The 26,381-nt window shown below is 55.4% G+C and overlaps 1 protein-coding gene across 1 annotated transcript in view; it reads right to left on the bottom strand.

The window, feature by feature from the left end:
* The window catches only part of ITGB4 (integrin subunit beta 4), a 56,154-nt gene that overhangs the window by 5,344 nt on the left and 24,429 nt on the right, over positions 1-26,381 (bottom strand). The window contains exons 11-37 of the mRNA XM_026654428.1: positions 25,679-25,846; positions 24,887-24,963; positions 24,424-24,635; positions 23,336-23,439; positions 22,772-22,870; positions 21,566-21,695; positions 21,259-21,381; positions 20,196-20,302; positions 19,440-19,473; positions 18,524-18,712; positions 17,742-17,845; positions 17,301-17,359; positions 16,440-16,463; positions 16,099-16,247; positions 15,821-16,000; positions 14,979-15,127; positions 14,033-14,237; positions 11,926-12,086; positions 10,656-10,836; positions 8,707-8,844; positions 6,963-7,145; positions 6,633-6,764; positions 4,150-4,320; positions 3,431-3,604; positions 1,682-1,831; positions 568-756; positions 21-176 (exon numbers count right to left, since the gene is read on the bottom strand). Of these exons, the coding sequence (XP_026510213.1) occupies positions 21-176; positions 568-756; positions 1,682-1,831; positions 3,431-3,604; positions 4,150-4,320; positions 6,633-6,764; positions 6,963-7,145; positions 8,707-8,844; positions 10,656-10,836; positions 11,926-12,086; positions 14,033-14,237; positions 14,979-15,127; positions 15,821-16,000; positions 16,099-16,247; positions 16,440-16,463; positions 17,301-17,359; positions 17,742-17,845; positions 18,524-18,712; positions 19,440-19,473; positions 20,196-20,302; positions 21,259-21,381; positions 21,566-21,695; positions 22,772-22,870; positions 23,336-23,439; positions 24,424-24,635; positions 24,887-24,963; positions 25,679-25,846 (3,748 nt within the window). The remainder of the gene's footprint in view (positions 1-20; positions 177-567; positions 757-1,681; positions 1,832-3,430; positions 3,605-4,149; positions 4,321-6,632; positions 6,765-6,962; positions 7,146-8,706; positions 8,845-10,655; positions 10,837-11,925; positions 12,087-14,032; positions 14,238-14,978; positions 15,128-15,820; positions 16,001-16,098; positions 16,248-16,439; positions 16,464-17,300; positions 17,360-17,741; positions 17,846-18,523; positions 18,713-19,439; positions 19,474-20,195; positions 20,303-21,258; positions 21,382-21,565; positions 21,696-22,771; positions 22,871-23,335; positions 23,440-24,423; positions 24,636-24,886; positions 24,964-25,678; positions 25,847-26,381) is intronic.

Genomic DNA, 26,381 nt, shown 5'->3' with positions numbered 1-26,381 from the left:
CAGCCGGAGCGAGAACGTACCTCCTCCATGCAGCATCTCGCAGGTGACCATGTAGCCCAGAATGGCTCCGTTGGGCTTGCGGGGTCTCTCCCAGCTGAGCTGAAGCGAGTCCGGGCTCAGGGCAGTGAACACCAGGGGTCCTGGCGCACTGGGAGTGCTCAGTGTAAACGGTGAACCTGCAGGAGCAACAGCGAGAGGTCAGTGCTGGACTGGGGGAGAGAAGCAGCAGCCTGGGTCTATGCAGGTCACTGCTGTAATGGGCTGGGAGTCTCGGCTGTTTACATAGTGCACTGAAGATGGCACATTGGGGAGCAGCATTCAAGGAAAGGGGGGGGTGTTCATTTTAAAGGGGGAGTGAAGGAGCAACAACTGGGAGCTTACAGAGCCTAAACTTCGACATGGGGGTGCCGCCACCATGCCCCAGACCCCCAGCACACCCTGAGGTCGGCCTCCATACCCCCCCGGGCAGTGGAGCAGTGTGTGAAGCCGCCGCACCGGGGTCCCGCGGCTCATTGCCCAGCCACAGGGAGACGGGAATGGAGTGAAGCCAGCACCGGGCCCTCTCACCTGGTACAGGACTCAGCGGGCTCTGCGGGTCCACCTGGGACTCAATGGTGATGACGCCCTCTCTCTCGGGGCCCCAGCCCTCCTCGCTTTGGGCCTTCACCTTGAATATGTAGGAGTGGTTTGGCAGCAGGTTGTCCACCACCACCGAGTTGTGAGTGGGGTTGGGGATGTTCAGTCTGTACACGTCTCCTGGAAGGGGGGAGGAAGGAGAGAGACAGGTGCCACCTAACAGTCACAACAGCAGGGCTGCAGCCGCAGTACAGGGTGAGTGAGTGAGTGTGTGTGTGTGGTCACACCAGAGCAGATCAACCGTCCCTCAAGCCTGTTCTCGTGCCTCTGGCCGCGGCCTGTACACGGAGCGGATGTGACCTTACAATGCAGGTGGCCACCTACAGCAGGGCTGTGTTTGTGTTTAGGGGGGGAATCCTTCCAAACCCCCAATAGCCTGACCCATGTGATAGGACCCCTCTGCCTTTAGACAAGTCCTATGAGCTTGGGTACTCTGCCCTCATTGATCGCAGGGTTATCCGGCTCCTTTCCAGACCCAGCTGCAGCACTGAACTCAGTGCGACAGGCTAGGGAGGGGTGAGGGTGGGCTGGGGGAAGCGTTGGGATGGTAGCTACGGTTACCCCCATAATGGCCACTCTACGTCTGTGTTTGCCATTGCGTCTCTCCAGCATCCGCCTCAGGGTCCGGAGGCGACGGGCTCTAAACACTGACTAGAATTAGTAATAGGGAACAAGGAGGCTGAATGAATCAGACTCAGGCCCATCCTCCATCACCTTCCACCCGGATAGCTCACGGCACTTCACAGATGTCAGCGAGCAAGTCCTCAATACTGGGGAGAGTGGGGGGGGGCATTTGAGCTAGTCCAGACGGGGGGAAATGAGGCACCAGGAGGATATATGATTTGCCCAAGGCCACCCAAGAAGTCTGTGGCACAGCTGGGAATAGACCGCCCCGTAAAATCCTGGCTCTGCTCAGATCAGTGGCAAACTCCCATTGGCTTCAGTGGAACCCGGGTTCCGCTCTAGATCTCCCAGCCCCATGCTGTACCACGAAGACTCGTTCCACCCCCGGGGCTGAGCCGTCAGCCGAACAGAGCTCACTGACCTCCACTGAGGAGCTGGTACTGCACGCTGTAGCCTTGCACCTCTTTCTCGCACTGTGGCTCCTGCCAGCTGACTTTCAGGGAGGTGGGCCCCAGCGCAGAGAACACCAGGCGGGTGGGAGTGTCAGGGACGCCCAGGGCCATTCTGGAATCTGATGCAAAGAGGGAAAGTCACAACCTTGGATTCAAAGGCGAGAGGCAGTGGGGAAAAGAAACAGACACACCCCAGTGTGTGATGGTCCTTACAGTCCAGGGAGAATGTGGCAAAACGTCCTCTCCGCAACCACGGGCCAGGTCTGCCGAGAACCTACCCGGAGGGGCTTTGGGGGCTGAGCTGAGCAGCCAGGATGGGGTCAAGCGGTATACAAATGGGTTCTGACAACAGCGCCCTGCAGTCTCTGGACTTGGAGAAGCAACACCCTGACTCCAGCCACGGGAGCGAAGGGATTGCTGAGAACATCTAGATGTTTTCCCTGCCAGCCCTTTAGCTCCCCAGCAGGCTTGGGGCCAGGCTTGGCCAAACTCACTCCCCCTGAAGCACCACGTCCAGGCGGCTTGGTGCTTCGAGGACATCTTGGGAGTGAGTGGGACTCCTGGCCTTCTGGGGGAAGAGGGAATGCACCCTAGGGAGTGTGCTTTGCCTGACAGGCCTGCGCAGGGAGAGGGGGAAGGGGAGTCAGAGCAGCCATCTAACAGCCCTGAGCCTTGCTGCATGCAAGCTGGGGATGGGGTGGGGGTGGGATCAGAGACCCCCATCGGAGAGAAGGGCACAGAGGTACTGTGAAGGATGAGCCGTCCCTGCCCACTCACACATCCACAGTTAACCCACTGGCCACTCCTCTATCTTGCACACACTCACCTACCTAGCTGCTCATTCCCCCGCCAGCTTCTCTCTGACCTCCCCCCACTCCGTGCTGGCAGCCACTCATCAAGGGTGACACTTCAAGGGGGAGACTGTCAACGGGAATTAAGCACCCAACTCCCATGGGCTTTCAATGGGGTTCAGGTGCTTAACTGCCCTTTATGCCTTTGCAATCCTCCCCCATCATCTTCAAACTGCTTTGCAGTCACGTGTCCCAGTAACTGAATCAAGCTGTTCGGGAGGTGAGTATTGCTATCCCTGGTTTACAGATGGGGAAACTGAGGCAAAGAGGTTCATGTGAGTCAAAGGGGGACGAGGGATTAGACCCTGGGAGCTCCTGGCTCCCAGCCCGATGCTCAGTTCATTAGCCCACCCTGCTCTCTCTACAAATAGCACCTCCAGAACCAAAAGGTGGGAAGAATTAAGGGGTATCCCTTAACCACTGCCTTCATGGCAGCAAATGGATGCAATGACAAGCAGATTCTCCAGCACCTCAATCCAGGCGCTCTAGGGCTCAGCTGCCTAGCGTGGTTCGGAGGGATGTTTTGCACTGGGCACACATTCTCCCCCAAGGCCTGTGGAGAGAGACAGAAAACGATCGGCTTGTTAGGAGCGAAGAGGGCAGGACGCGGACGGCGAGTCGATGAGGTCGTTAGAGCGTGGGGCGGGTTAATCAGCTCACATGGCTTTAACGAGGTCAATGAACCCTGCAAATGGAAAGGTGGTGTGGTGAAGGCGCAGCCGGGGTCAGGGGCACAGATCAGCACACACACAAAGCCGGTGGAGGAGAGGAGCAGACAGCTCACGGGTGGATGGGCTGGTTATGGGATGCATGACTGCGGGGAGACACCCACGAAGACACTGGACAAGGCTTTGCCGTGGGCTGTACCTATATACTTGGCAATCCCAGTGGGCCCATCAGTCATGATTATAGAATCCCGAAAGCCATTGCTGGCGTAGGAACCCTTCACCTTTGCCCTGCTCCTGACACCTACGTCTTGGGGCAGCAGGGCCATCCTGCCAGCATCTTCACGTATGGAAGGGAGAATCCTCCCTGGCTGGTCTACAGGATAGCGGAAAACAGAGAGAGAGAGAGAGAGACCACTGAAGGCATCTGAAGCCAGAGCAGCCCGTGTGCTGGGGCCCCAGTACAGAGAGGGCTGCCTTAAGGGAGAGCATGAAAAGGGCTTCTCCAGCCCCGTCCCCACTGCCAGACCGACTCTCAGACAATTCGAGCTGCAAAGTAACCATGGAGATAGAGTAAGAGGCATGGAGGCAGCCCCCGACCTTCCCAGGATGCTTTGTGGGGGCCCATGGAGGCAGGCCCCCCTTTCCCAGAATGCTTTGCGGGGGCCCATGGAGGCAGCCCCCCTTTTCCCAGAGAGCCCTGGGGGGGCCCCATGGAGGCAGCCCCCCCCTTTCTCAGGGTGGCCTGGGGGGATGCACAGAGGTAGCCCTCTCAGTGTGGAGAGAGGGAGCTCTGGGAGGCAGAGGTACAGGGAGGCCCCGGCCGCTGTGACCCAAGATCGCTGTAAGGGGTAGAGGGTAGGAAGACAGGTCCCTGCTATGGCGAAGCAGAGGGGAGGGCCCCAATCCCCCGACACTCACCATATCCTGAGGTCATTGTGCTGTAATCTCTGGTCAGAGACGAGCTGCCCATCAGCCTCCTCTCCTGGTGCATGTGTGAGGTCAGCTGGTTATAGCTAGCATTCAAGGTCCTGTTCAGGGTGCCCCCACTGCCGGGGAAGGTGAAATCCATCCGGCCATTCGGCAGATGCTCTGGGAAAGATTGAATTCAGTCAGTCTCAGCAATTGCAGTCTAGGCATCGGGACCATACCACGGCTCCATGCCTCCTGCATCGGCTTTGTCCTGTTCTCCAGCTGTTTGAGAACATAACTCCGGCTCTTCAGACAAGTGACAACCGCACAGCCAGCAGCAGGGGAAACAAACAGGAACCTGCACCCCCTGCACAATACCCAACCGACCCGCAGTGCCCAAGGTAACTCCAGAGCTCAGCTTGTCGGGGGGCTGCTAAGGTCCAACCTCACGTGTCTTAACGGTCAGATCTCTTGATCCCAGCACGTGTTTATATTTTGTCTTAACGAAAGAAGAAGAAATGCCAACTGAAGGAGGCGGCTCCCACAGATTTCACATTGGAGCTCATCTCAGCCGGACCTGAAAAGCAAACCCCGCCATTAATGGTCTTTATGACCCCCCTCTTAAGTGACCACCCAAAGGGGCAGCAGAAATCAGGTGCCTCCTAGAGGCTGCTCTCTCAATAATAGTCCTGCAGGTTTGCACTGGAAACCTGGGTGGGTTACTTCAGAGCAGTTACTTAAGATGAGGAGTGGCCCCTTGGAGGCGGCTGTTCTTACAGGCTTCACATGGTTTTGATCTGCTCCTTCCCTAAGGGTCCGAGCCTATTGCAGAAGCGAGCTCCTAGCAGGTTCCCAGTCCATGCCCGAGGTGGGCGTTACCTTGGCACTCTCCTGAGCAGACAGACCATGACAACACTTTGCAAGCAGACTCTACTACATGTGACCAGTGCCTCATGCCAACACCAATGTGGGTACAGAGGGGATGTTAGGGGGCAGGGCCCAGTTCCACGCTCTTGGCTCGGAGAAGGACGAGACACGACATTCACTGCAGAAGAAGCCGGCCTTCACCTGGTTGGGGCCGGGGCGTCGTGCTCCTCGTCAGGCTGCCGCTGGCTGTGTCGCTGTCCAACAGCTCAGAATGGGAGCTATCCTCGTGGAGGAGACCCTCGGTGTCCGAGGAGAAGCAGCTGCTGCTAGAGAGGCGGGGGATCATTTCGGCTGGGAGCCTCCAGGTGATGCGGCGAAGGTCCAAGTCCTCCCCCAGCAGCTGCACATATTTCCACCTGGAGCCTTTTGGAACAATTTAAGTACTCACATTGGCACGGCCTGCAGGGGCAAAGTGGGGAACCTGCCACCATCAGGCCACCTGCTGCACACTGGGGTCAGCCTCCAGGAGCAGCTGCATCTGCCTCCTGTGACAAACCCGCTGATGGGCTACTGCTGTGCAGAGATCACGGGACAGAGCTGGAGAATGGAGGGAACAGGACACTAGGGGTTCAACCAGCCCTGGGGAGACCAGAGCTCCAACCCCATTTCCGTCAGGATTGAGAACAGGGCTGGCGATCCCACTGCACACCTGTCCCCATCACAGGCACTGCTGGATAGAACTGTCCTCCCATGCTCAGGAGCGGCCTCCTCACTCCATGAAGCTCACAGGTGCACACAACGCTGGCCACCGTGGGGCTGTCCTTACACGTACACTCTACTCTCTGCAAGGACGCATCACTTCCCAAAGCAGATTGAAACAGAGAGAGAGAGAGCGCACAGGGCAGGGTACGCCTCATTCCAGCCACTGTCGAACCTGCTCCAGCCTAGGTCTCCTGTAAGGTTGCCCCAGCAACACCAGTTGCCCCAGCTCCACATTACAAGTCGCTTTCATTCTTCCCATTTGAAATAGTTATTTCAAGCTGAGACTCTGCCACGTTCACCTTAGCAGCCCTGACATAGCCAGTGGGACACCCCTAGAGCACAATGGGAGAGAACCAGATACCATGGGCCACTGGGGTTCTTCTGGGTCTTAAGCAGCTATTAGCTGAAATGTCTCTGCTCCACCACCCAGTGAGGTCCCTCTCGTTGGCCTAACGGCTGAACTAAGAAACATCCCCAGGAGCTAGGAGGTCAGGACTGTGCGCTGTACCCTAATCTCATGGCAACGGGCAGAGGCCCAACCTCTGGATGCAAAGTTCCTACCCAACTGTGCCTGGTGGAGGCTGAGCCTCCATTGCTCTTCAGAGCAGCAGCACAGAAGCAAGGTGGCAGCTCAGCCTCTGCATGGTCCTCCCAGAGCTGGGACTTCTCTCTGCCGTCGCAGCAGAATGAGGAACAAAAAACGATCTGTGCTGATCCTGTGGCTAGTAAATCACTCCCTCGTTCGGAAGGGAGGTTCTCTGCTGGTTTGCTTTCTGGACTCCCCTTCTCCCGGGGGAGGCTCAGTGTTCAAAGCTGTCAAGAGAAATCAACAAAACGCTCTTTGCAAAACACAGCGCACGTACCGGAGTCGTCGGAGACGCTGGGGCGCTTGCTGCCGGACGGGGAGCGCATCACGTCCGCGCTGTACATCAAGTAGCTGTCGTAGTCTTCGCCGCCCTCAGCATCGATGATTGGGATGTCGGGGATGATGGGAACTGCGAGGGGCAGGCAGAGAGCACCATTAAACACCCTGCTTGTGTGGGGCCCTCCCATGCCAGAGGGAAACCACCCACCCAGATGCCATAGGGACAGGCATGTTAGCATGGACACAGACAAGTTAAAACGGGGAGAGAGAGGGAGAGAGAGTAGTCAAGCCCCACTCCCCACGCGCCCAGGCCAGTAGAAGCACTCACTGGACATTGGGCGCCTGGGCTGTGTGGCGAGGTTGATTGTAGCTTCTCGCTCAGGCCCCCAGCCAGCTCCATTCTTGGCCTTCACCGTGTAGCGGTACGGCTGCGACTCCCGCAGGTTTTCAATCAGAACCATGCGCTTCTTCGCCTCCTCAACCAGAACTTTCTTCATGGGCCCAAAGGGAACTGCAAGGAAGCACACGCCCATCCAGCAAGGTCATATCTCTCTCTCTCTCTACACCCACACACACACAAACCCACACACACACACACACACACACACACACACACACACACACACACACACCTCTTAATTTCTTCTCTCCCCGCTCCTTCAGTTGTATTGGGCTAGGCGGCTTTGCTCTCCCGTTTGAAAGGGAAAACAGCACAAAGGCCCAGCGACTCCTCCCCGCCCCCCCGGCCTCTGCACACACGCACCCGCTCTTTTCTTTGTGGTCGCTGCAGCTGCAGTGTCTGTCCTGTGCATGCAGCTCAGTCACTTGGCCAGCTGCCTAGCTGGTGTGCTCATGGCACTGTGGCAGTCCCAGCTCTTTTCCCCTCCATCCTCCAAGCTATCGTGCTGACCATCCTTGCCTCCAGCACCCCCTCGTCTCCCACTGACACTGCTCCCAACACATCCACAGGGGGCGCTGCAGACGGACGGGAGAGTCTCACTTGGCCTGGGGAGCGAAGGACCCATCAGATCCTGAGTTCGGATCCAGCTCACACAGTAGCACATGGGTCATCAGCCCCCCGTGGCCCCTAACCCTGTCAGCAGAGGGACTCAGAGCAGAGCTAGAGCCCGTTGGTGCCAACCTGCAGGAGGAGTCTCGCTGTTTTCTAAGAGCGATACAAACAGCGCGGGTTTCACCTGCCATTGCCTTCTAAGAAATGACTAGAGATGGGCCAGAAGCAAACAAACCTCTGGATCCAAACTCCCCCAAACAGAGTCGAGATCCAGGCCTGAACTTCACAACTGGCCTGTATCAATGGGTCAAACCAACAGAACCCTCCACAATTGTGGCTGTTCATCTGAACCTTGGGCTTGGGCCCATGTCTAGGAGTGGCAGTGGGAGAGCTCAGCGCAACCCTGATTCACAGGGCTCACTTCTGCTTTCATCACTGTGCTTTGCTCCCAGACAGCCTCTGCACTGCATCAGTACCTCCGTCCTCCTCGCGACAGTCCCAGACTGCACCCTCCGGATCCTGTCTGGCAAGCTCCATGGAGCCCCCCAAGGCCAAGGGTCTCAATGAGACTTGGGCCGCAGGTGCCAGGACAGAGGTGGGTGATGTTACCGGTCATGCAGTCAGCCACCCTCAGTGTCTGTTTCCCAGGGTGTAACTCCACTTCTGGGAAGCTCCCAAAACGAACAGGGAAATGGGCCTCCAGCAGCGGGTTTCCCAGGGCATCATCCCTAGACTGTTCAAGGTGAGAAGCATCCCCAACGCCCACTGAAGTCAAATGAGGTCAACAGGAGCTGAGGGTGCTCAGGACCTCACAGGACCATGTCCTTAATACTGAAGTTCTGTCCTGGGCTCTGGCATCCCACCACCACCCACCTCCCCAGCAGCCTGTGCTCTCTCACTCATTGTAACGTGGGCGGCTCCCAACCCCAGTTCATGGCTCCGGGGTAGGAGCAGCGAATGACTGAGGACGGGTCCTGGCTGTTTCTGCCAAGGTCTTAGCGTCTCAGTCCGATGGAGACACCTCTACAGAACCATTCGGCAAGGGGGAGCCCTCTCTTACCGTTGTCCTCATTGACAAGTCCGTAGCTGACTTCGTAGGCCGTGATCTCCCCGTTGGTCTCGGCAGGCTCAGCCCAGCTCAGCTGAGTCACAGTGGAAGAGACGACGTTGAAAGCCAGACGCCCAGGTTCGCTGGGAACTAACAGGAACGAGAGCAAAGAGGCGGGGTTGGAAACAAGCATGCGGGGAGGGCTGGATATTTCTGGGTGTGAGTGATGGGACATGACCAAGGGAAGTGTGGCTCAACTGGCTCGATTCGGGGAGATCTCCCGACGGACTGCGGCACCACCACATGCTTATTTTACACCAGTTGCTCTGGAAGGTGCTGGAAAATGCATCACAGAGCCTAGGGTGTCTAGACCTTCCAATATGCCTATCGCTGCCCATGTCCATGATGGGCTGTCTTCTCCTCTCCTCCAGCAATTTGGTTCCTTCTGATGGGCCCCCTGGAGGAAGGTATCTTGGTGGAAGGAAAAGTCTTGCCAGCCACAAACCAGAGATAGAAGGACACAAAAGATGCCATTTGGGTCTATTCCACCGCCACTCATGGAGGTGCAGTACACAGCGTTCAGAAGCACATTAACAAAGAGGATTTAAACAAAGTGGGCACTAGTGGCGGTAGATGTGTTCACAACTAGGAGCTGGGTGAAATTTTTCGAGCAAAACCTTTTTTGGGCAAAAAATGCAATGAAACATTTCATGAATTCCTGTCGATTTTGTGTAATTGTTTTGGTAAAACAAATCCTAAACCTTTCATCTCAATACTTGAAATATGAAATGTTTCCATTTTTCATTTCCAAATGACTTCTTGTTTCAAAATTTCCTGTCAATTTTATTTAAAAAAAAAAATAAGAAATGTTTAAAAATGCTTGAAACCCAAGTGAGATGCTACATTTGGGGTCAAAGAAAATGCTTTGGTTAACCCCCAATTTTATTTTATTTTGTTCTTTTGATTTTTCAGAATTGCTAGTGAACCGAAAAATCCCGTATTCCTCTAGCTCCATTCAGAGCTTCATAAAACGTCCGGCTATCATTGGGCGATAGGAATCCTGTGATCAATATTTCAGGTTTCCATTTGTTTGGGGCCTTCTGCTTTGTTGTTGTTTTCCTGGCAAGATTTAATAAAACAGCCATCCCCGGCTACTGACCGGGGCAGTACAAGATGAAGTAAGATGTTCAGATTGGTACCCGGAGAAGCAAATACTCTTCCATTTATGAGGAGCTGAGCAGCTCTTGGACCTTAGTCCTTTGTAACACACTCACACAACATGTTTCATGTTCATTAACCAGTTCATCCCCACAACAACCCTGTGGGAACAGCAGGGGAATATTCCCATTACCCCCAGTGATGAGAATGGGATAAAACACCTGGACACACGGGACTTGAGTTTAATCACTTGGTATGGAGGGTGCTCGGCAGTTAAAAAAATAAGGCCTATAAGGGTACGTCTACACTGCACCAGGGAGTGAGTCTCCTAGCCCAGGTCCACAGACTCAGGCTAGAGTGCTAAAAAGCTTGATGTAGATGCTGCAGCTTGGGTTCTCAAGTCCGGGGGGGGGGGGGGGGGGGAGCTGTTTTTACACTAGCATGAATCTGTGGCCCTGGGCTGGGATGCTCACTCCCGGATGCAGTGTAGACATACCCTGAGATGTCCCAGCTTAGGACACAGGGTGGGAGAGGTTCAGTGACTGGGCCAAAGCCACAGATGGCACCTATTTCAGAGCTGGTAGCAGAAACTCAAACGCTCCTGGCTCCCAGGCCTGGGTGCAGACCACCAGACTGTGCCTTTTAAAAGATCAGGTTGTCCTGCAGACATTTCCAATGAGGCATCAGCCTTCAATACGTGAGACAGGGTTTGGTGTCCTCTGGCCACACCAGCTGGTCACCAGGATCTAATCCCCACAAACGCCAGGCGAGCCTGTGGGAACAAGCCAGGGGGAGCAGCTCACCATCCTCCAGGGTGCGGCAGTGGGTGATATCCGAGTAGGGCCCCTCGCCCATGTTGCTGTAGGCGCAGACCTGCATCTCGTAGTCACAGTAGGGGTATAGGTTATTCAGCTCTGCTGAGGGCACTGTGGAATTGATCAACCTGGCCTCCGACTCAGGGTCCCCTTGGATCCAGTACTTCACCTACCATCAAAGGGAAAACCATAAGTACTTCTCCCCTCCCCTGTTCTCCTTCAGTTCCTCTTCCCAGCCACCAAGAGCGATTATAAACCAAGAGCAAACTTCATGCAACCCGCTGCCTGGGATAGTGAGTGTTATGCACAGTAGGATGCAATGGTCAGAGAAGTGGTCAGAGAAGACCCATGCACCAATGAAGCCCTATTTTGAGAGAATAAGTGGTGCACAGTCTGCAGAGGGGGGAGTTTCCCCCTACATTCAACACTGACCATCTAGTCCAGCCCACTCCCAGCGTGGGATTGTTCCCTCCAGTACATTTTCTGGAGCTTTGCCTTGGCTAGTTCTTTCTGTGCTAAGTGATGGAGTTTGCCCCAGTTTCCCTGGCAGGAGGCTCTGCCTGCTAATCTCTCATGCTCCTAGCATCATCCAGTGAGAGAACACACCGGCCTTTCCCCGCTGGAGAAATGTAACTTCACATCTAAGGGAAATACATCTGAGTCCCCAGGGGGCTCTGCACCAGGAAACTTAGAAAGGGCTCTGGCACGATTAGCCGGCTGCTGCTCGGGGAGAGAGGCGGCAAGGGCAGGTGCTGCAGGTCGAGGTCCCTGTGCTGGGGCTAAGGACTGTGGGCTATCCGAGTCGGGACATGCGTCAGGGAAGGAATGAGGTGCAGTGGCTGAACTGGAGAGGGGTGGGGAGGGTTGGAGAAGCGGGACACACAGGAGCTAAGGGTCGAGTTCCTTGACAAAGGCGAGGAGGGAAGATTGGCACTACGCCTGGCTCTCCCCAGCTACATGCTCTTTCCCTTCCACAAGCTCCAAGGCCACCCCAGCCCCACCCACCCCCACACCAGACAGACAGGCTCCATATGAGAGGTAAGTCCCTTGCTGACTTTCCCTTACTGGACTTGAATAAGATTTGATATGGTCGTAGAGAATCCGCCCAGGACATCCATCAAGCCCACGATGCCCTCCCATCTTCCAGCACCTTCTCTCCCCTTCCCCGCAGGATGAACGATCATTGGACTGGAGTGGCCATGACGCCCCAGGATGATGGGCTGTCCATGCCCACCCCAGGAACCTGTTTAGCCCTTACCTTGTACCCTGTGGGTTTGCCAGGCGGTGGTAACCAGTTGAAGCGGATTTTCCTGGAGCTTAGAGCTTGGGCGTTCGGATTGAGCGGTGCACCCAGCTTGCCTCTGGGAGACTGAGGGAACTGGCCCAGGCCAATTGGGATCTGTATGCCATCCACAACCTCTGCAGTGGGGAGAGTGAAATGCCCCGAGGGCATGAGTGACTATCCTTCCGCAGGACGGAGCGAGAATGGGACAACCCACATCACCACTTCTCCAGCTCTCTGAGGGCTTTATGGCCATTACTACATTAGCTCTCAAGCCATCCCTGAGGAGCTGATCAGTGTCCTCTTCACTTCGCAGACTAACCACCAGGGGGGAGGGATAGCTCAGTGGTTTGAGCATTGGCCTGCTAAACCCAGGGTTGTGAGCTCAATCCTCGAGGGGGCCATTTAGGGAAAAATCTGTCTGGGGATTAGTCCCCCTTTGAGCAGGGGGCTGGACTAGATAACCTCCTGAGGTCCCTTCCAACCCTGGTATTCTATGATTCACACAGAGGCAATGTGACACGGTCACACAGCAAGTCAGAGCAAGAGTCAGGAATAGAAGCCAGGTGTCCTATCCCTGAAACTAGCCACCGAGCCACACTGCCTCTTCTGTGATGCACGCGGGGCTTGTGCCCCAGAAATGAATCCGTGAATATGCCAGCCTCTTGGCTTGGCTTGGCTTTCTGGAAGCGTTTGGGCTTTTCTATTGTGCATTTTATGATGCTTCAATAACGGTTTCTCCTTTGGATCACAGTTCCATGAAGCCGCTATGACAGTGTCAAGTACATACCTAATAATTACTTTGTCACTATCTACCCAACAAGTGAGGAGAATACACAGCTCTCTGATAGGCCCTGTCATACAACCCATATAGCCTGGCTCATGCGGGAAGAGCCACTCCACATGTGGTTGCACAGGTATCTAAACCCCACGGAGTCCCATGGGACTAAAACATTAACGGTGCAGACAGTACTACGTGGTTTATCGACTCCCCCAAAACACACTGCTACCTGCACCCAGATCCGCAGGGAAAGGAAACAAAGAAACCAATTTCACTTCGGTTTGCAATTCACATGATCCATCTCCTCCCAGTCTCTGGGACTGAGATACCGTCTATGCACATGTCTACCACTAGGGGGAACCAAAACTATATCATTAAATACACCAGCACAACATGCAAAACCTGCAGACATATCTCCACGGCTAGAACATCAACAACCCCACAACGCACCTTTCAAGGTCCAGGGGTCTTACACGTGCCTATCACAACTGGATGGTGCACCTCATCCAGTGCACTAAATGCCCAATAGCAACTATGTGGGTGAAACCAGACAATCACTACGCTCTCGAATGAACTCACACAGGAAAATGATAAAAGGCAAAAACAGCCTGTCACCTGTGGGTGAACACTTTTCACCAAGCCATCACTCTGTAGCTGACCTCTCAGTCCTCATCCTCAAAGGAAACCTGCACAACACTTTCAAAAGATGAGCTTAAATTCATTACTCTGCTAGACGCTAAAAATCATGGACTGAACAGAGACACTGGATTTATGGCTTATTACAACAATCCATAACCCACTAATACCCCCCTTCCCCCCAGTGTCTGCCCCCCATGACTGGAGAGGTGTTAATGAACCACTTCACCTTGAGTGGTCCCTTGAAATATATGTTAAATACTAATGCTAAACAATCTGTTCCACCTTGTATGTAGCTGTGACGCTCCGAGTACCTTTCCCAGACCTGAAGAAGAGCGCTGGGTAAGCGCGAAAGCTTGTCGCTCTCACCAACAGAAGTTGGTCCAGTAAAAGATGTCACCTCACCCACCCTGTCTCATTAACTACCCCAGGCAGCTGTCCGACTGGGGCTAGGACCCAGACCTGCAGCATGCTGAGGCATCAAGGGAAAGGAGCGTCTCTGGTAGCTCAGGCCACACATCTGTTCATGTCACTGGTGTGACACACTGTAGGGATTACACACTTCACACTACTTTTCCTGGCCTAGAGTCATCCTATCTGCCAGCAGCACGTGGCACAAGAACCTGGCGATGCAGGAAAAGCACGGCTCACCGGTGGCACACCCACCTGGGTCAGTGATGGTCACCGTGGTCTGCGGGTATTTGCCGATCTTGGCGCCGTACTTGGGGTTGAGCAGATCCACGGCAAACTGTTTGAGCTGGCGGTTCTGCAGAAGGGCATCGATCTCGGTCAGCTCCAGCAGCGCCACCTGCACCTCCTTCTGCATCTCCCCAGGCTGGAAGACCAAGTCGCCCTCTGCGAAGATGTAGTCCTGGGAGAGGATTAGAAAGAACATGCTAAATAGTTTATTACTCCCCAGCCACAGCATCCTCGGGACATGGCTCATTACTCAGTCCTTCCCCACACTGCATCCACAGGACACGGCTCATCAGCGTGCCCACCCCCTCTCCATCCACAGGACATAGCTCATCAGTGTGGTCCCCCCGACCCTCTGCATAGCCATGGAATATTGCTCGGTACTGTAGCAGATTCAGAAAGGAACCCACATAGCTGTATTCTCATGCAATATAAACACAAAACACACCCTCCCCTCTCTAGTGCTATCACTCCTGCAGTATAGTCTATACAGCAGGACCTCTCCAGGCTGACCCTGCTGCAGGAGGCTTTGCAGGACATGACCAGCACATGATTCCTGCTGGGGAACTTCCTGGTTTATCCCGGCTTTTCCAAACAGTCCATTATCACAAGCATGTCAGAAGGCTGGTCAAGATGACCGAAAGAGCGACATTTTTACTAGCCACACACCCAGGCCTCCAACAGGCAAACCTGGTGGGACAGAGCTGGGAAGAGAATGCGTGAGCTCCTGACTCCCATTCTGCGCTCAGACCTCTAGGTCACATCTCTCCCGCCCCGCCCCACCCCTCCCCGGAGTATATTCATTTTGACTGGGATATGTCTCTGCTGTGGCAGCCCCTGTAATTACTAGTCCCCACTTGCTGGGTTTCATGCCACCATGCTCAGATCCGCCAGTACCAAGGAGCACAGTCCTCACCTTGCCATCCTTCGCGGTGAGATCGCGAGTTCTGTAGGTGATCTGGGATTTTCCGTTTTCCATGATCTCCCGACGCACAGGGATTCTGGCCACCTGGTCGAAGCGGCTGTGAGAGTAGGCTGGCTGCAGAAAGGTGATGATGCTGCTGGCTGAAAGGAGTCAGATAGGTGGACCATGTGAAACAAACAAATATCTGATGGAGGCTTCTTAGAAACACACACACACACACACACACACACACACACACACACACACACACACACACAATAGAGCTGGGTTCTTTAAAGCCACCATACTGTCAAAGACATCAGCAAAGAAACTGTTGCAAAAAACCTGAGGATCCAGTAGCCTCAAGAGTGCAGTTTCTAGGAAGAAACACCAGGAGGAAAGATGGAGTTGGGGGCATCACTCAGAGATTACGTAAAAGTTAAGAAAGAAAAAAGGGTGTGAAAGAGGAAGGTCAGGGAGAAGGAACCCCAGAAAGGAACAGAGGAAATCTGGAGTTATCCCTTCACGCCCAGCTAAAAAGTCTCTCCTAGCCTCATGACCGACGGCTTCTGCTGAAAGCATGAGCCATCTAAGTGGGGATGGGGGCTGCTGGCCAGGACAGCACAGGAAGGGAGGGACCAGCTGGGGGAAACTCTCCTTCCCTTCTTGTCTTCAAATCAAGATGATCTAGTTCAGACACAAATCACTGGGCTGGAGACAGGAATCCCTGGGTAAGGGTTTCCAGCCTATGTTGTGCAGGAGCTCAGACTAGATCAGAATGGTCCTTTCTGGCCTTAGGAGCTATTAATCTAGGTTTGAGAATTTCTTATCACACGCCCCTCCGCCCCCTTCACCTTGCTCTTTGATGATGGTGATATTGACGAGCCTGCGTCCAATCGCCGCTGTCCCCATGGGGACCTCAATCGCCTCCACCTGCAACTGCTTCTCATCGTCGTCTTCCTCCCTGATGAAGAGTGGGACCCGGACGTCCACCAGCTCCACACCTTCCTGGAACTCCACCATCCCGTGGGCATCTGCGCAGGCGGAGAGGGTGAAAGGGCATAGCTGAGAGGGTCCCTCCTCACAAACCCCTATTTTGCCTTGGTCAATAAGCTCAACACTCGCCTCCTACCTTGGTCAGAGGTCACGGTATAGTAACCCGGCGTCACCTTCAGCTCATTGAAAGCCTCCTGAGAGACGTGTTTCTCCGTCACTTTCACGATCTCCGTCTTGGCCGAAAGGGGAGCGGTGAGCACTGTGTCCACAATCGTGTGGTCCTGCCTGCAGCCCAGTCAGGGGGATGAGAGAAAGGAGTTCACGCCTTGCCCCTGTTCTGTCAATCAGATGCCTCTGCCAACCAGCCATTCACAGCGCTAGTCAGCCATCAAAGCTTTCAATCAGCCAATACACACGCGCCACGCACAGACACTCGCACAGGGACGAAGGAGAGAGACACATGAACACTCCACCTACCTTTTCCCGGCATTGGGCTGCAACCTAGGGAAAAAACAGACCAGCAAGAGTGAATAACCCCACCAAATCCCACTTGGGGTGCCATGAAGGTCTCGAAGTACCCAGAGTCTGTCTATAGCAGGCTAGAGCTATGAGAGCTGCTCCGCTGGCTCCAGCAGCCGAGCTCCCTCGTGGGAACACTGAAGGCAGGAGTTCAAGTCCCACCTCTGACTTTTCCCTGTCGCTCCAGTTTCTGTCCTTGCTCTTGTGCAATGTGTGGCCCACGATCGCAAGTTCTGAAGAACCCCACGTACTGTGGGACGCTGGCTAGCAAGTGCCACGCAGGGCATCTCTCTGCTGTGTCCCCCAGAGCTGCTGACCCCCAGCACTGGTCCCTACATGTCCTGCTGCTCCCTATGACCCAGATCGTCCAGACACCATAGCAGACGTGCCCAGGGATGTGGTTTACAGAGAGTTAACCTTGGGGAACGATTCTCCCAGCTGAGAGGAGGATACCACGTTTACAGGGCCAAAACCTGGTCCTCACTGCAGTCTATGGGAATTTGGTCACTGACTTCAGCGAGACGTGATTAGACCTGTAGCATTTTAGCACCATGTACGGAGCCAGAAGTAGCCCAGAGAGTCCATGGTGGTGCCTTTGGGGGCAAGTTGGGAGGCCCCTGGCAAGCATGTGAATCCCTGGCATTCACATCACGATACTGGGGGTACCACGGCACCTGGGCTGCGGGGAAGGATTACTCCTCGGAAACTGCCCATGCAGAGTTTAGGTGTCCCTCTAGGTCAGAGTTTGCAGCCCTGGGTGCCCCATGCCCTCCTTTTTTCCCAGCACCCCTACATCCGCTCTGTCCCTGGGTCACTCACCTGAACTTGGTCTGCTGGAGTTTGTGGACACCGGAAATGTGCTTGTAAACATCGTTCAGCTGTAAGGAGCAAGAGAGTCTGTTACAGCCCCACAGGGACTCAGCACAGCAGGCACCATGCTGCCAGCAAACCGAGCAGGCTCCGCTCAGCCCTCTCCCTCGCTACAACCCCACCCTCCTGCCCACCTCTCTGTACCACCCCAGCCAGAGAACCCAGGGCCTCCCCCTCGTCCGTACCACCCTCGGCAGGGAGAACCTCCTCGGTAAGATGAGCCCTTCAGAATCCATGTCCGTTTCCATCCGCTCCCCAGCCCTGTTGGCTGCACCCAACCGGCCCCCGGCTTTCCTGGGCCCTAGCCACAGAGCCACAGCTCACACCGGCTGTACCTGGCTCCCTCCGCCCCAAAAGGCAAAGCCCAGAGAGAGCGGTTTGGCCCCTTACGTTCTCCTCCACCTCCTTGCGCAGCTGCTCACATTCCCGGCTGTCCGGTTTCATGAGGTTCTGGGTGAAAAGCCGGGCCAGTCTCAGCGAGATGCCGTAAGGAACTGGAGAGAGAAATCCCCGGTCAGACCCCCTCACTGTCAGTCAGAGAAACCACCCCGTGAACAGCTGGGAGTCAGGAAACACCAGGGCTCTGGTGGCCCACACCCCAGCCAGCAGCGCCCAGTTTCCAGGGCTCGGACGGCTCACATGGTGCTCAGACCATCAGTTGCGGCAACCAGTAGGCGCTGGGCAAGACACAGCCAGAGCCCAAGGAAGGCAGCCGCCCGAGGAGCTGTCTCAGCAGCCGCTCTGGATGGAGGAGTAGAGCGATCATTGCCCTCACCACTCCCAAAGCAGCAGCAGGGAGAGCGGAAGGCTGAATCCAGGCAGCAGCCTGCCGAGCTAAGGCAGCACGTGGAGATGGGGCATCTGCTTGGCATAGCGGTTCTAGGCTGGAACGTCTGGGGATGCTCACGGTGGCGGGCCCGGGGGACCCTCGCAGTCACTGCGACAGAGAGGGGATATACTTTGTGGGGCAGGCGTCTATTCCTTGGGGGCGGGAGAAGAGAAAGGGAAGGGGAGTCTCCTCGCAGGGGTGCTGTCCTGGGAAAGGGGCTAACTAGGACCTGGGGATTGTGAAGGGCCAGGAGGAGACCCCAAGGCTGCCAAACTCTCTTCCCATCTGGCGTCAGTGGGAGGCCATGCACACACACACACTCCCCCCCGGCATTAGCACTCACTCAGCTCCTTGGGGTTTGTGGTGGTGTGGGAGGAGAAGCCCGGCTTGTGGACGTTGTTGTTGATCTTCCAGCGGACGGTGTCCCTGCCCTTCAGGGAGCCGCTGCGCACCATGGGGGTGTCCAGGTGGTCCGAAGCCATGAGGCTCTGCCGCAGCATGTAGTGATCCTCTTTGAACCCGACAGTGCGGCCTGCGGGGTGAGGGGGGAGCAGGTTAAAGCTCAGAGGGCTCCAAGGCTCAGGCTGTGCCCTGCACTCACGCGGTGCTGGACTGACAGACCCCCTCCGTTTAAACCACAAAGCAGGCTCCCCCAACGCACTGCCCTGCCGGGGAGCTCTGACTCCATGGCCCAGCTCATCCAGGGCCTCTCTGCCAAGACGCCAGCAAGGGACCCATTAAACCCTCCTCTCTACAGCGGCTGCAACCTCTTCCTGGCCCCTGTGGAACTTACCCCTCCCGAGATCACTGCCCCCAGGAGGACCTTCCAGGAGCCCCTCGATCCATCTGCTGCCTGAGGTTCGGTGCTTTGCTCTTAGGGATCGTTCTTGCAAGTTACAAGCCCAGGATGCCAGCGGCATCTGCCCAGAGCTGGCATGGCTCATGGGGGACCAAAGGGCAGTGAGGGTGCATCAGGCCAGCAGGACATCCTGCGTGTCCACTGAATAAACGGTGCCCGTTCAGCTGCCGTGCTCTAGCAGCAGCCCCGGCTCTGTCCCGTAGGGAGCACACACGGCTTGTCCAGTGTCCCACCAAGGCCACTGGTCTCCACTAAGAACCTTTGCCCAGCTGAGCCTTTCAGGCTCCTGAAGGGTTAACCCCACTTGGGGGTCTTGCTTCCGCCCAGCCCCTTCCCTTCCTATCCGTACAGGAAGCGCACCCCCTCCGAAAGCGGTCCCCTTCCCCCCAGAACAAGGTACCTCGTGCACAGCAGGGCAGCAGGGCCAGGCAAGCCTAGGAGACAAAAAAACAGAAATGGAGAGTCCCTCTGTGGCCAGGAGCTCCTCGAATGCTCCCTCCCGTGCTGCCGGAGAGGGTTAGATCAGCAACAGGAAGCCATTGTGGGGGGGGCATGGATACAACTTGTGGGGTCTCCATGTGGGATGGCAAGAGCTGCCAACCCCATGTCATCGTTCCCCTGGGAATGCTGAGGCCAGGTCCCTTTGCCTCCCCCTATCTCCGTTAGCCCCCACGCCATCCTGGCCTGTGCACACGACAGCACTAAGGGAGATGGCTGCAAACTCCTCAGCAGTGCAGGGCTAACCACATTTGGAAAGCCTAGACCTCTGCCCGCTAAAACCACAGACCAACTGCTGTCCCTTGTGGGCCAGTGTGTTTACCCTAAGGGGGACACAGCCACGGATGTGACAGGACTGTTTGGCACATGCTGGCTCCAATCTACCTCCTACTGAAGCCACTGGCACAACCCCCCTCAGTTCCAATGGGAACGGGCCCTCTTTCCCCCCAAACTACATTACATTCAGACCCTTTGGCTTCCCAGCTGGATCAGCAAAGGCGCAGCGGGGCCTTTTGTAAAGCGTCTTCCGAGAGATGAGTCTGAACGGCTGCTTTCCAAGAGCTAGGATTTCAGTCTCTAGCCTTGGATAATTCCCGTGTCTGCCACACCTGCCCCGGGGGTCTGAGTGCAGCCCCGCACGGCAGGACCCGGATCTCACCTTGCAACAAGCGCAGTACTTCCAGCAGAGCAGCAGCAGCAACCCCAGGAGTAACATCAGGAAAATGAGCAGGGGGATGAGCCACAGGAAGCTTCCTGGTGGGCACTCTGCAACCAGCAGCAATAAACTAGCGGTTAACTGGGGGCAGCCGAGCCCAGCATGTCTGGGGTGGGAAGAGAGGGAGAGGGAAGGAGAGCAGAGCCAGAGAAAGGGATGGGGGAATGGGAGAGGGGGCAGCCAGAATTCTCCTTGGGAGGATGCAGCCAAACCTAGATCCAGTAACATCCCTGCGACTGCCCCAGGTGCTCCCCCACAAGCGCCAGGCAAGGAGAGGGGGCTGCCAGCTCTTCATTCACTCCCTAGCATGTAGCCAGTTTTTCAGGAGTGACTGAAAAATGCTCCCAGCTGATGGCTGTTGGGTGGCCTGTGTGGGATGAACTGGGGGGAATCTCAGTCCAGTTCCCACGGGACAATGGTAACCAGCTCCCAGTAACCATCCCCATGGGCTCTACCAGGCCCCTCTGCTGGCAGCCTTGGCCGAGTGACCACGGCCTGGCCAGATCATTTAGCATTATTTGTACAACCCCACCAATGCGCTCGGGGTGCTATGGACAGGCGCAAAGACAAGCCACGGGCCGGAAGTGGCTGGGGGCTCAGCGAGGGGGTCCCTCAATATTTCAGCTTATTGCTGTGGGGTGCGCTCCCCTTTGTGGGGCAGGCAAGCCAGGGTTTGCAGGTGTCCTTGGAGACGTGAGTTGGAGACTGAGCCATGCTCTTGGCCCTGAGGGGGCCCCGTAGCTTGCACCTTCCCCGCCCATGCTGGGCCTGTGCTGTGGATGGGGTGGGTGCTACCTTTCACTAGCTCCAAGTTCATACTCTTCATTAGGAGAGAAGTGGCCTCTAGAATGGTCACCAGGGGGAGCTCAGACTTAGAGTTTGCAGCTCTGACGCCCTCAAGGGGCAGAGAGAGAGGTCGAGCTGTGATCAGCGGTGGGCGTGGGCACAAGGCCCTGCTAGCTCTGAGCCCTACCCACGCCTCCTCCCCCCACCAGGCCCCGCTCACCTTTCTTCTTCTGCATCAGGATGGTGTTGTTGTGTAGTGTGCCGGGATCCCCTTCCAGGGTGTAGCGGTACGTGCAGTCGTCCTCCTCGTCCTGGAACGAGCAGTACTCGTTCACCTCCTTCGCTAGAGAGAGAGGGGGGGGGGTGTGCGACTGTTGTCATGAGAGGTAGCACCCAGAGGCTCCTGTTGGGATTGGGCCCCATTGTACTAGGCGCTGCTTGCACACAAAACACACACGGTCCGGGCTCGGGGAAGCCACGTGAGATACACACAGAGCTTTGACACCCGCAGGCTGAGGGCTCAGTACCTTTTTGCAGTTCATCCACCATCTGGATCTTGAAAGAGCAGTCCTGGCATTTCTGCCCCTTCTTCTCCCCGGTCCCCCAGGCCTGGCACTGGACGCAGCTTCGAATGTCTTCGCAAACCCCCAGCACGCCCTGTGCACCAGAGACATGACATCAGACGGTGAGGGGGAGAGAGGGAGGGACAACGTCGGATTCTGAAGGATGAGTGTTGGAGACAATTCATGCACCCTCATCGTCAGAGTAAGGGAGGGGGTGGAGCGGGGACATCAGACCGGGGCTGACTAGCATGAAAGTGTGTGGCGGTGACATACAAAGAGCGACTCTGCAGCGGAAGGTGAGTGGGAACCCAGCTCAGTTCAAATCCCTTTACAGACCAACTGAAATCCCAAACAATCCTGGATGCTTTTCCTTTCGGGCCTGGAGGTGGAATTTGGAATCTGAACCCAGATCTAGATTTTGGCAGCTGGCTCCTAATTTCTATAGTGGGCAAAACCAAAACTCCAGATTCAAACACATGCACGTACGCACACAATGCACGCAGTGTATCAGCAGAGACAGGCCCCGGGTCACAAAGTTTTGATCCAGAGCCAAACTTTCCCAAATGTAGGAGATATTTAGATCTGGGGTTTTGAATCAGCCCCATCTCAGTAAAATAATCTACACTGATATTCTGCCCTGAGGTAGCAGCTCTCATCTGAGGATCTCAGAGAGCTTTCACAGACATTATAACAACCTGAGTCTCCCACACCCCTGAGAAGAAGCGAAGTATATTCCTCGTTTTAAAGTTGGGGAAACCGAGGCACGGGGAAGTTAAGTGTCTCAGAGTCAGAAATAGAAGCCAGGAGCTAAATCCCAGACATATGCTCTAACCACTAGGCCTGCTCCCTTCCTGTAAATGCATATCTTGGTATACTGTTGTATTTATCAGTTTAATAGCATCTGTGAGCTAAACAGACCTGGCTAAGAGCCTTCGGTGGCCATTCAACAGCTACTCTAGCCTTGCTGTCCCAGGATGGAAACCATTCTAACGAGCAGGACCGTCCCCAGGAGATTGCTTCTGGCCTGTATGTGCTCTTGGCCTTGTTTGGGGTTTCCCCCCAGCCCTCTCAAGAGCCCCATGTTCCCCCAGAGGCTCAGGAGCCAGGCTGTGAGCAGAGAGGGGATGCATTAGGAGTACTGGTCTCTGACCATTGAACTGGGAGCCTTACCAGGGAGTAGCTGATTTCACAGGTGAGGTCAGTGAACCGAGAAGGCCTGTCGCAGATGCACCTGCCGCATTCACATCTCCCACGGCCATTGCAGATCCCCTGCAGGAGTAGAGGGGGCCAGGATCAGCCTCTGACACTAGTGATAAACCCTCACTTAGTGCTGCTGGTAACAGAGGTCCTAGAGCAGTGGCTCTCCTTCAGTGTTGCCCTGTCAACCTCTCCCTCACCCACGCATCCTCATCACTTACCCACAGTGACAACAGCTGGGATAAAAATGATCCAGTCCATCGAATCCTCATGTGTCAGGGCAGGAGCTGATCATCAGCTGGGGTCAGGAAGAAACTCCCCCACTCATGGGATAGCACTGGGCTAGGGAGAGCATTGTGCCACCCGCAGCCGCACTTGCTTCTCTCAGGCCATCCAGCGCTCCAGCTTAATTGGATCCAGATCTCTCTCTAACCCCGAACCCTTTGGATCCAGGGTAGCAGGAAAGTCAGACCCAGCCTCCACCTAGTTTGCCCTCCCCCGCCCCTGCATGGCACAATCCTGCCCTCAGTAACCTACCCCTTTGCTGTCGATGCAGGTGTCATTGCTTGTGGGGCATTCACAGCCAGGGCCCCCCCAGCCACTTTCACATGCACACTGACCCATGTAGCAGCGACCACGATCTGCAGAGAAAGAGCGGATGCTACAGGTGAGTGCTGAATTGGGCGGCATCTCTAGCTCCTGATCCCCTAAGGATATTCCTGCCTTCAACTCTCAGTCCCATGAGCCATCCCAGCTGCTCCCTAGAGGATTCCCTCACTGTATCTTAGATCGCTGGGCTTTGTCCCCTGGGGGAGAGGAAAAGGGATAGTCGCAAGCGTGGTCCGAAGAAGCAATTGATGATACTGATTACAGACCAGGGGCATGATCCAGTTTCATTCAGATCAATGGGCATCTTTCCATTCACTTCAATGAGGGGTGGGCCAGGATCCAGGACTCTAATCAGACCTGAGCTGCACCGATCCTTCACTGTGGCCCTGGGGCCAAAGCAACTTTAAGGTTAGCAAAGCGCACTCCCTTCCTTGTGCTTTGCAGTGTGACCTTCTGGCTCAGGATGTGTGGGGGGCCATGTCTCTCTCTAGTGGCTGGTTCTTAGTGCATAAAAGGATCTACTACTACTACTAGCGCCAGCTAAAGGAAATCTCCTGTAGCTCAAGGAGCAGAGGCCTCTCTATTCAGAGCCCCATGTCCTGGGTTCTCTCCCCAGCCTCTCTATGACCAGGAAGATTTGTTACAGGTGCAGGCTAAAAGCCAGGCTCTGTGTTGTATTTAGTATTTGTATTGAGCGCTAACTCTCAAGGGCTGTCTGGGTCACGCGAGCCGGTGGACAAGCTTTCGCAGCCATTCTAGGAAGTTACTGTTCCGAAAAGCTCTTTGCAGAGATGGGTCCTGACCCAACATTCCGGATCTAACCCCTGCACTGTGGGGCATTTGCACATCTGGCGTTGAAGCTCACATCTTGAGGGGTGTGAATGGCAAAGCTCTGCGCCTGCTTCGCTACCAAAACCATGCTGCACCCGCCGCTGTCGGGGCAGCGCCCCACGGGAAGGAGCTGCAGGAGCCCCCGAGGCCAGCTAGCAGCTGCCAGCCTCTCGGCCCCCACTCACCATTGCAGAGGAAGCCGGAGGTGCGCGGGCACTGTAAGTTGTCAAACTGGCAGAAGTCACCCTCGTAGCGCTGGGTCAGGTCCTCAGAATAGCACTGGCATTTCCCACAGAGGCACTCGCCCCGCCCCGAGCAGGGCTCTGAGTCTCCAGGGCGGATGCAGGCCTGGTTGTCACTGGAAGAGGCTGTGGAACAGTCACACATGTCCCCTCGCCTGGCAGAGAGAGAGAGAGAGACACACACTGAGAGGCCTTAGAAGCCAGAGGCACCACGGGGCCCATCAGGGGACAGATCCCTGGCATGTGAGCCAGTGGGGAGATTCACATCCACAGAGAGAGCAGCCATCACATACAGGGTGAGAAAGCCTAAGCCAAGATCTTTTGACCACCACTGATAACTGAAGCCCGGAGGAGGAGGTTTCCAGGACTGGGTCCCCTACGGAGCAGCGCTGGACAGGATCCTTACCAGCCCGGGTAGCAGACGCACTGCCCACAGACGAAGTCCCCGTTGGAACTGCACATGGCCGATCTAACCATCTTTTGCTGTAAACGAGAAAGAGACGGGACGTTACTGACCCTCCTCCAGAGACTCAGACCCAGTCACATGTCCCTAGAAGACAGACTAGCAGGCTCTAGGGTCTCTAGGACCCTCTGCTGATGGCCCCCTGAGGGCACATGAAGAGAGGGCGGATGGGGGGTGGGCAGATCTTCAGCAGGATATGAGGGGAGCTCTTTTTAGCAGGTACTGTATCCCTGGCTCTGTGCACGGGGCTGTAGCAAAATGTCTCCTTGGCCAGATTAGGAATCTGTTCCACAGGACGCTGGGAACAATAAAGTCGCTTCACTTTGGAAGCCTCCCTCAAAATGCCTAGAGACGCTGCCCGCAGCACCCCGAGCAGACACACCTGTAAACTCCATTCCACCCCCAGATCCCCAACGGTGAAACAAATCCATGGCCACCAAGCTCTTTGCAGTTGATACTACCCTGCTCACCCCAGCCATTCATGGCAGCAGCAAGGACAGATTTCCTGCTCTAAAAGCACAAACCCTGACTACCTGAGCTAAAGGAGAATCTCCGTTAGCTGGTAGCTGCAAGGGGCATATGACACACAGTTGAGCAGTGAGGATCCCATCTAGTAGAGGGCAGTGGTGCTCACACACACTAGCCAATTCATTACAATCCCGGATCTGTATCAGAGCAGAAAACATCCCAAGATTTCCCCCGGAAGCAAAGACGGTGGGAGTGCAGCCTCCATACCTGTTCGCAGGGGCAGACATCACAGATGACGGAGGCGTCAATTTTCAGGCTGTCACTCAAAGAGGAGGGTTTCACGTGGATTACCCCTTGCTGCTCTTTCTTAGGGAGGTTGCAGACGTGCTCCCCGCCCACGTACTCATGAGCTTTCACACGCACCTTGAAGCTGCCCTGAATGGAAGAGACCCGTTTGTTAGCTGCCAGCAGCCAAACGCCCCTTCTAGATCCAGCCGCTGCTCTGGTGGATTTGAACTGGCGGCCTGGAGGTGAGAGGCTGGGGACATTGTAAAGGGAAGGATAGAGACAGGTATTAAAAAAAAAAAAAAAAAAAAGCTATCTCCTTTCCAGGACAATAAATGAATGGTGGGGAACTATCTTGCCCTGGCTGTAGAGGCTCGGCCTGCAAAGTACCTTCCGCTATTATTCATCTGTATTGCAGCAGCACCTAGAAGCCGCAATAATAAATGAGGGACCCCATTGTGCTAGGTGCTGTACAAACACCACAAAACTGTCCCTGCTCCAAGGAGCTTAAGTCCAGCTGTTACTCTGGTAACACCAGGAACGTGCACATGCCAAAATTGCTGCTAACCTACACAAGACAGGAAGGACGCTAGCCTGAGACTCAGGAGACCTGGGTGCATTTCCCTGCTTTGAGAGAGAGACTCCCTGCATGACCCTGGGCAAATCACTTAGTCTGAGTGCCTCA

This window comes from Terrapene carolina, unplaced genomic scaffold (genome assembly GCF_002925995.2).
Source record: "Terrapene carolina triunguis isolate 2854851 unplaced genomic scaffold, T_m_triunguis-2.0 Scaffold192, whole genome shotgun sequence".
Lineage (NCBI taxonomy): Eukaryota > Metazoa > Chordata > Testudines > Emydidae > Terrapene > Terrapene triunguis.
The sequence above is the reverse complement of the archived record's forward strand: the minus strand, read 5'-3'. Positions and strand labels throughout refer to the sequence as shown.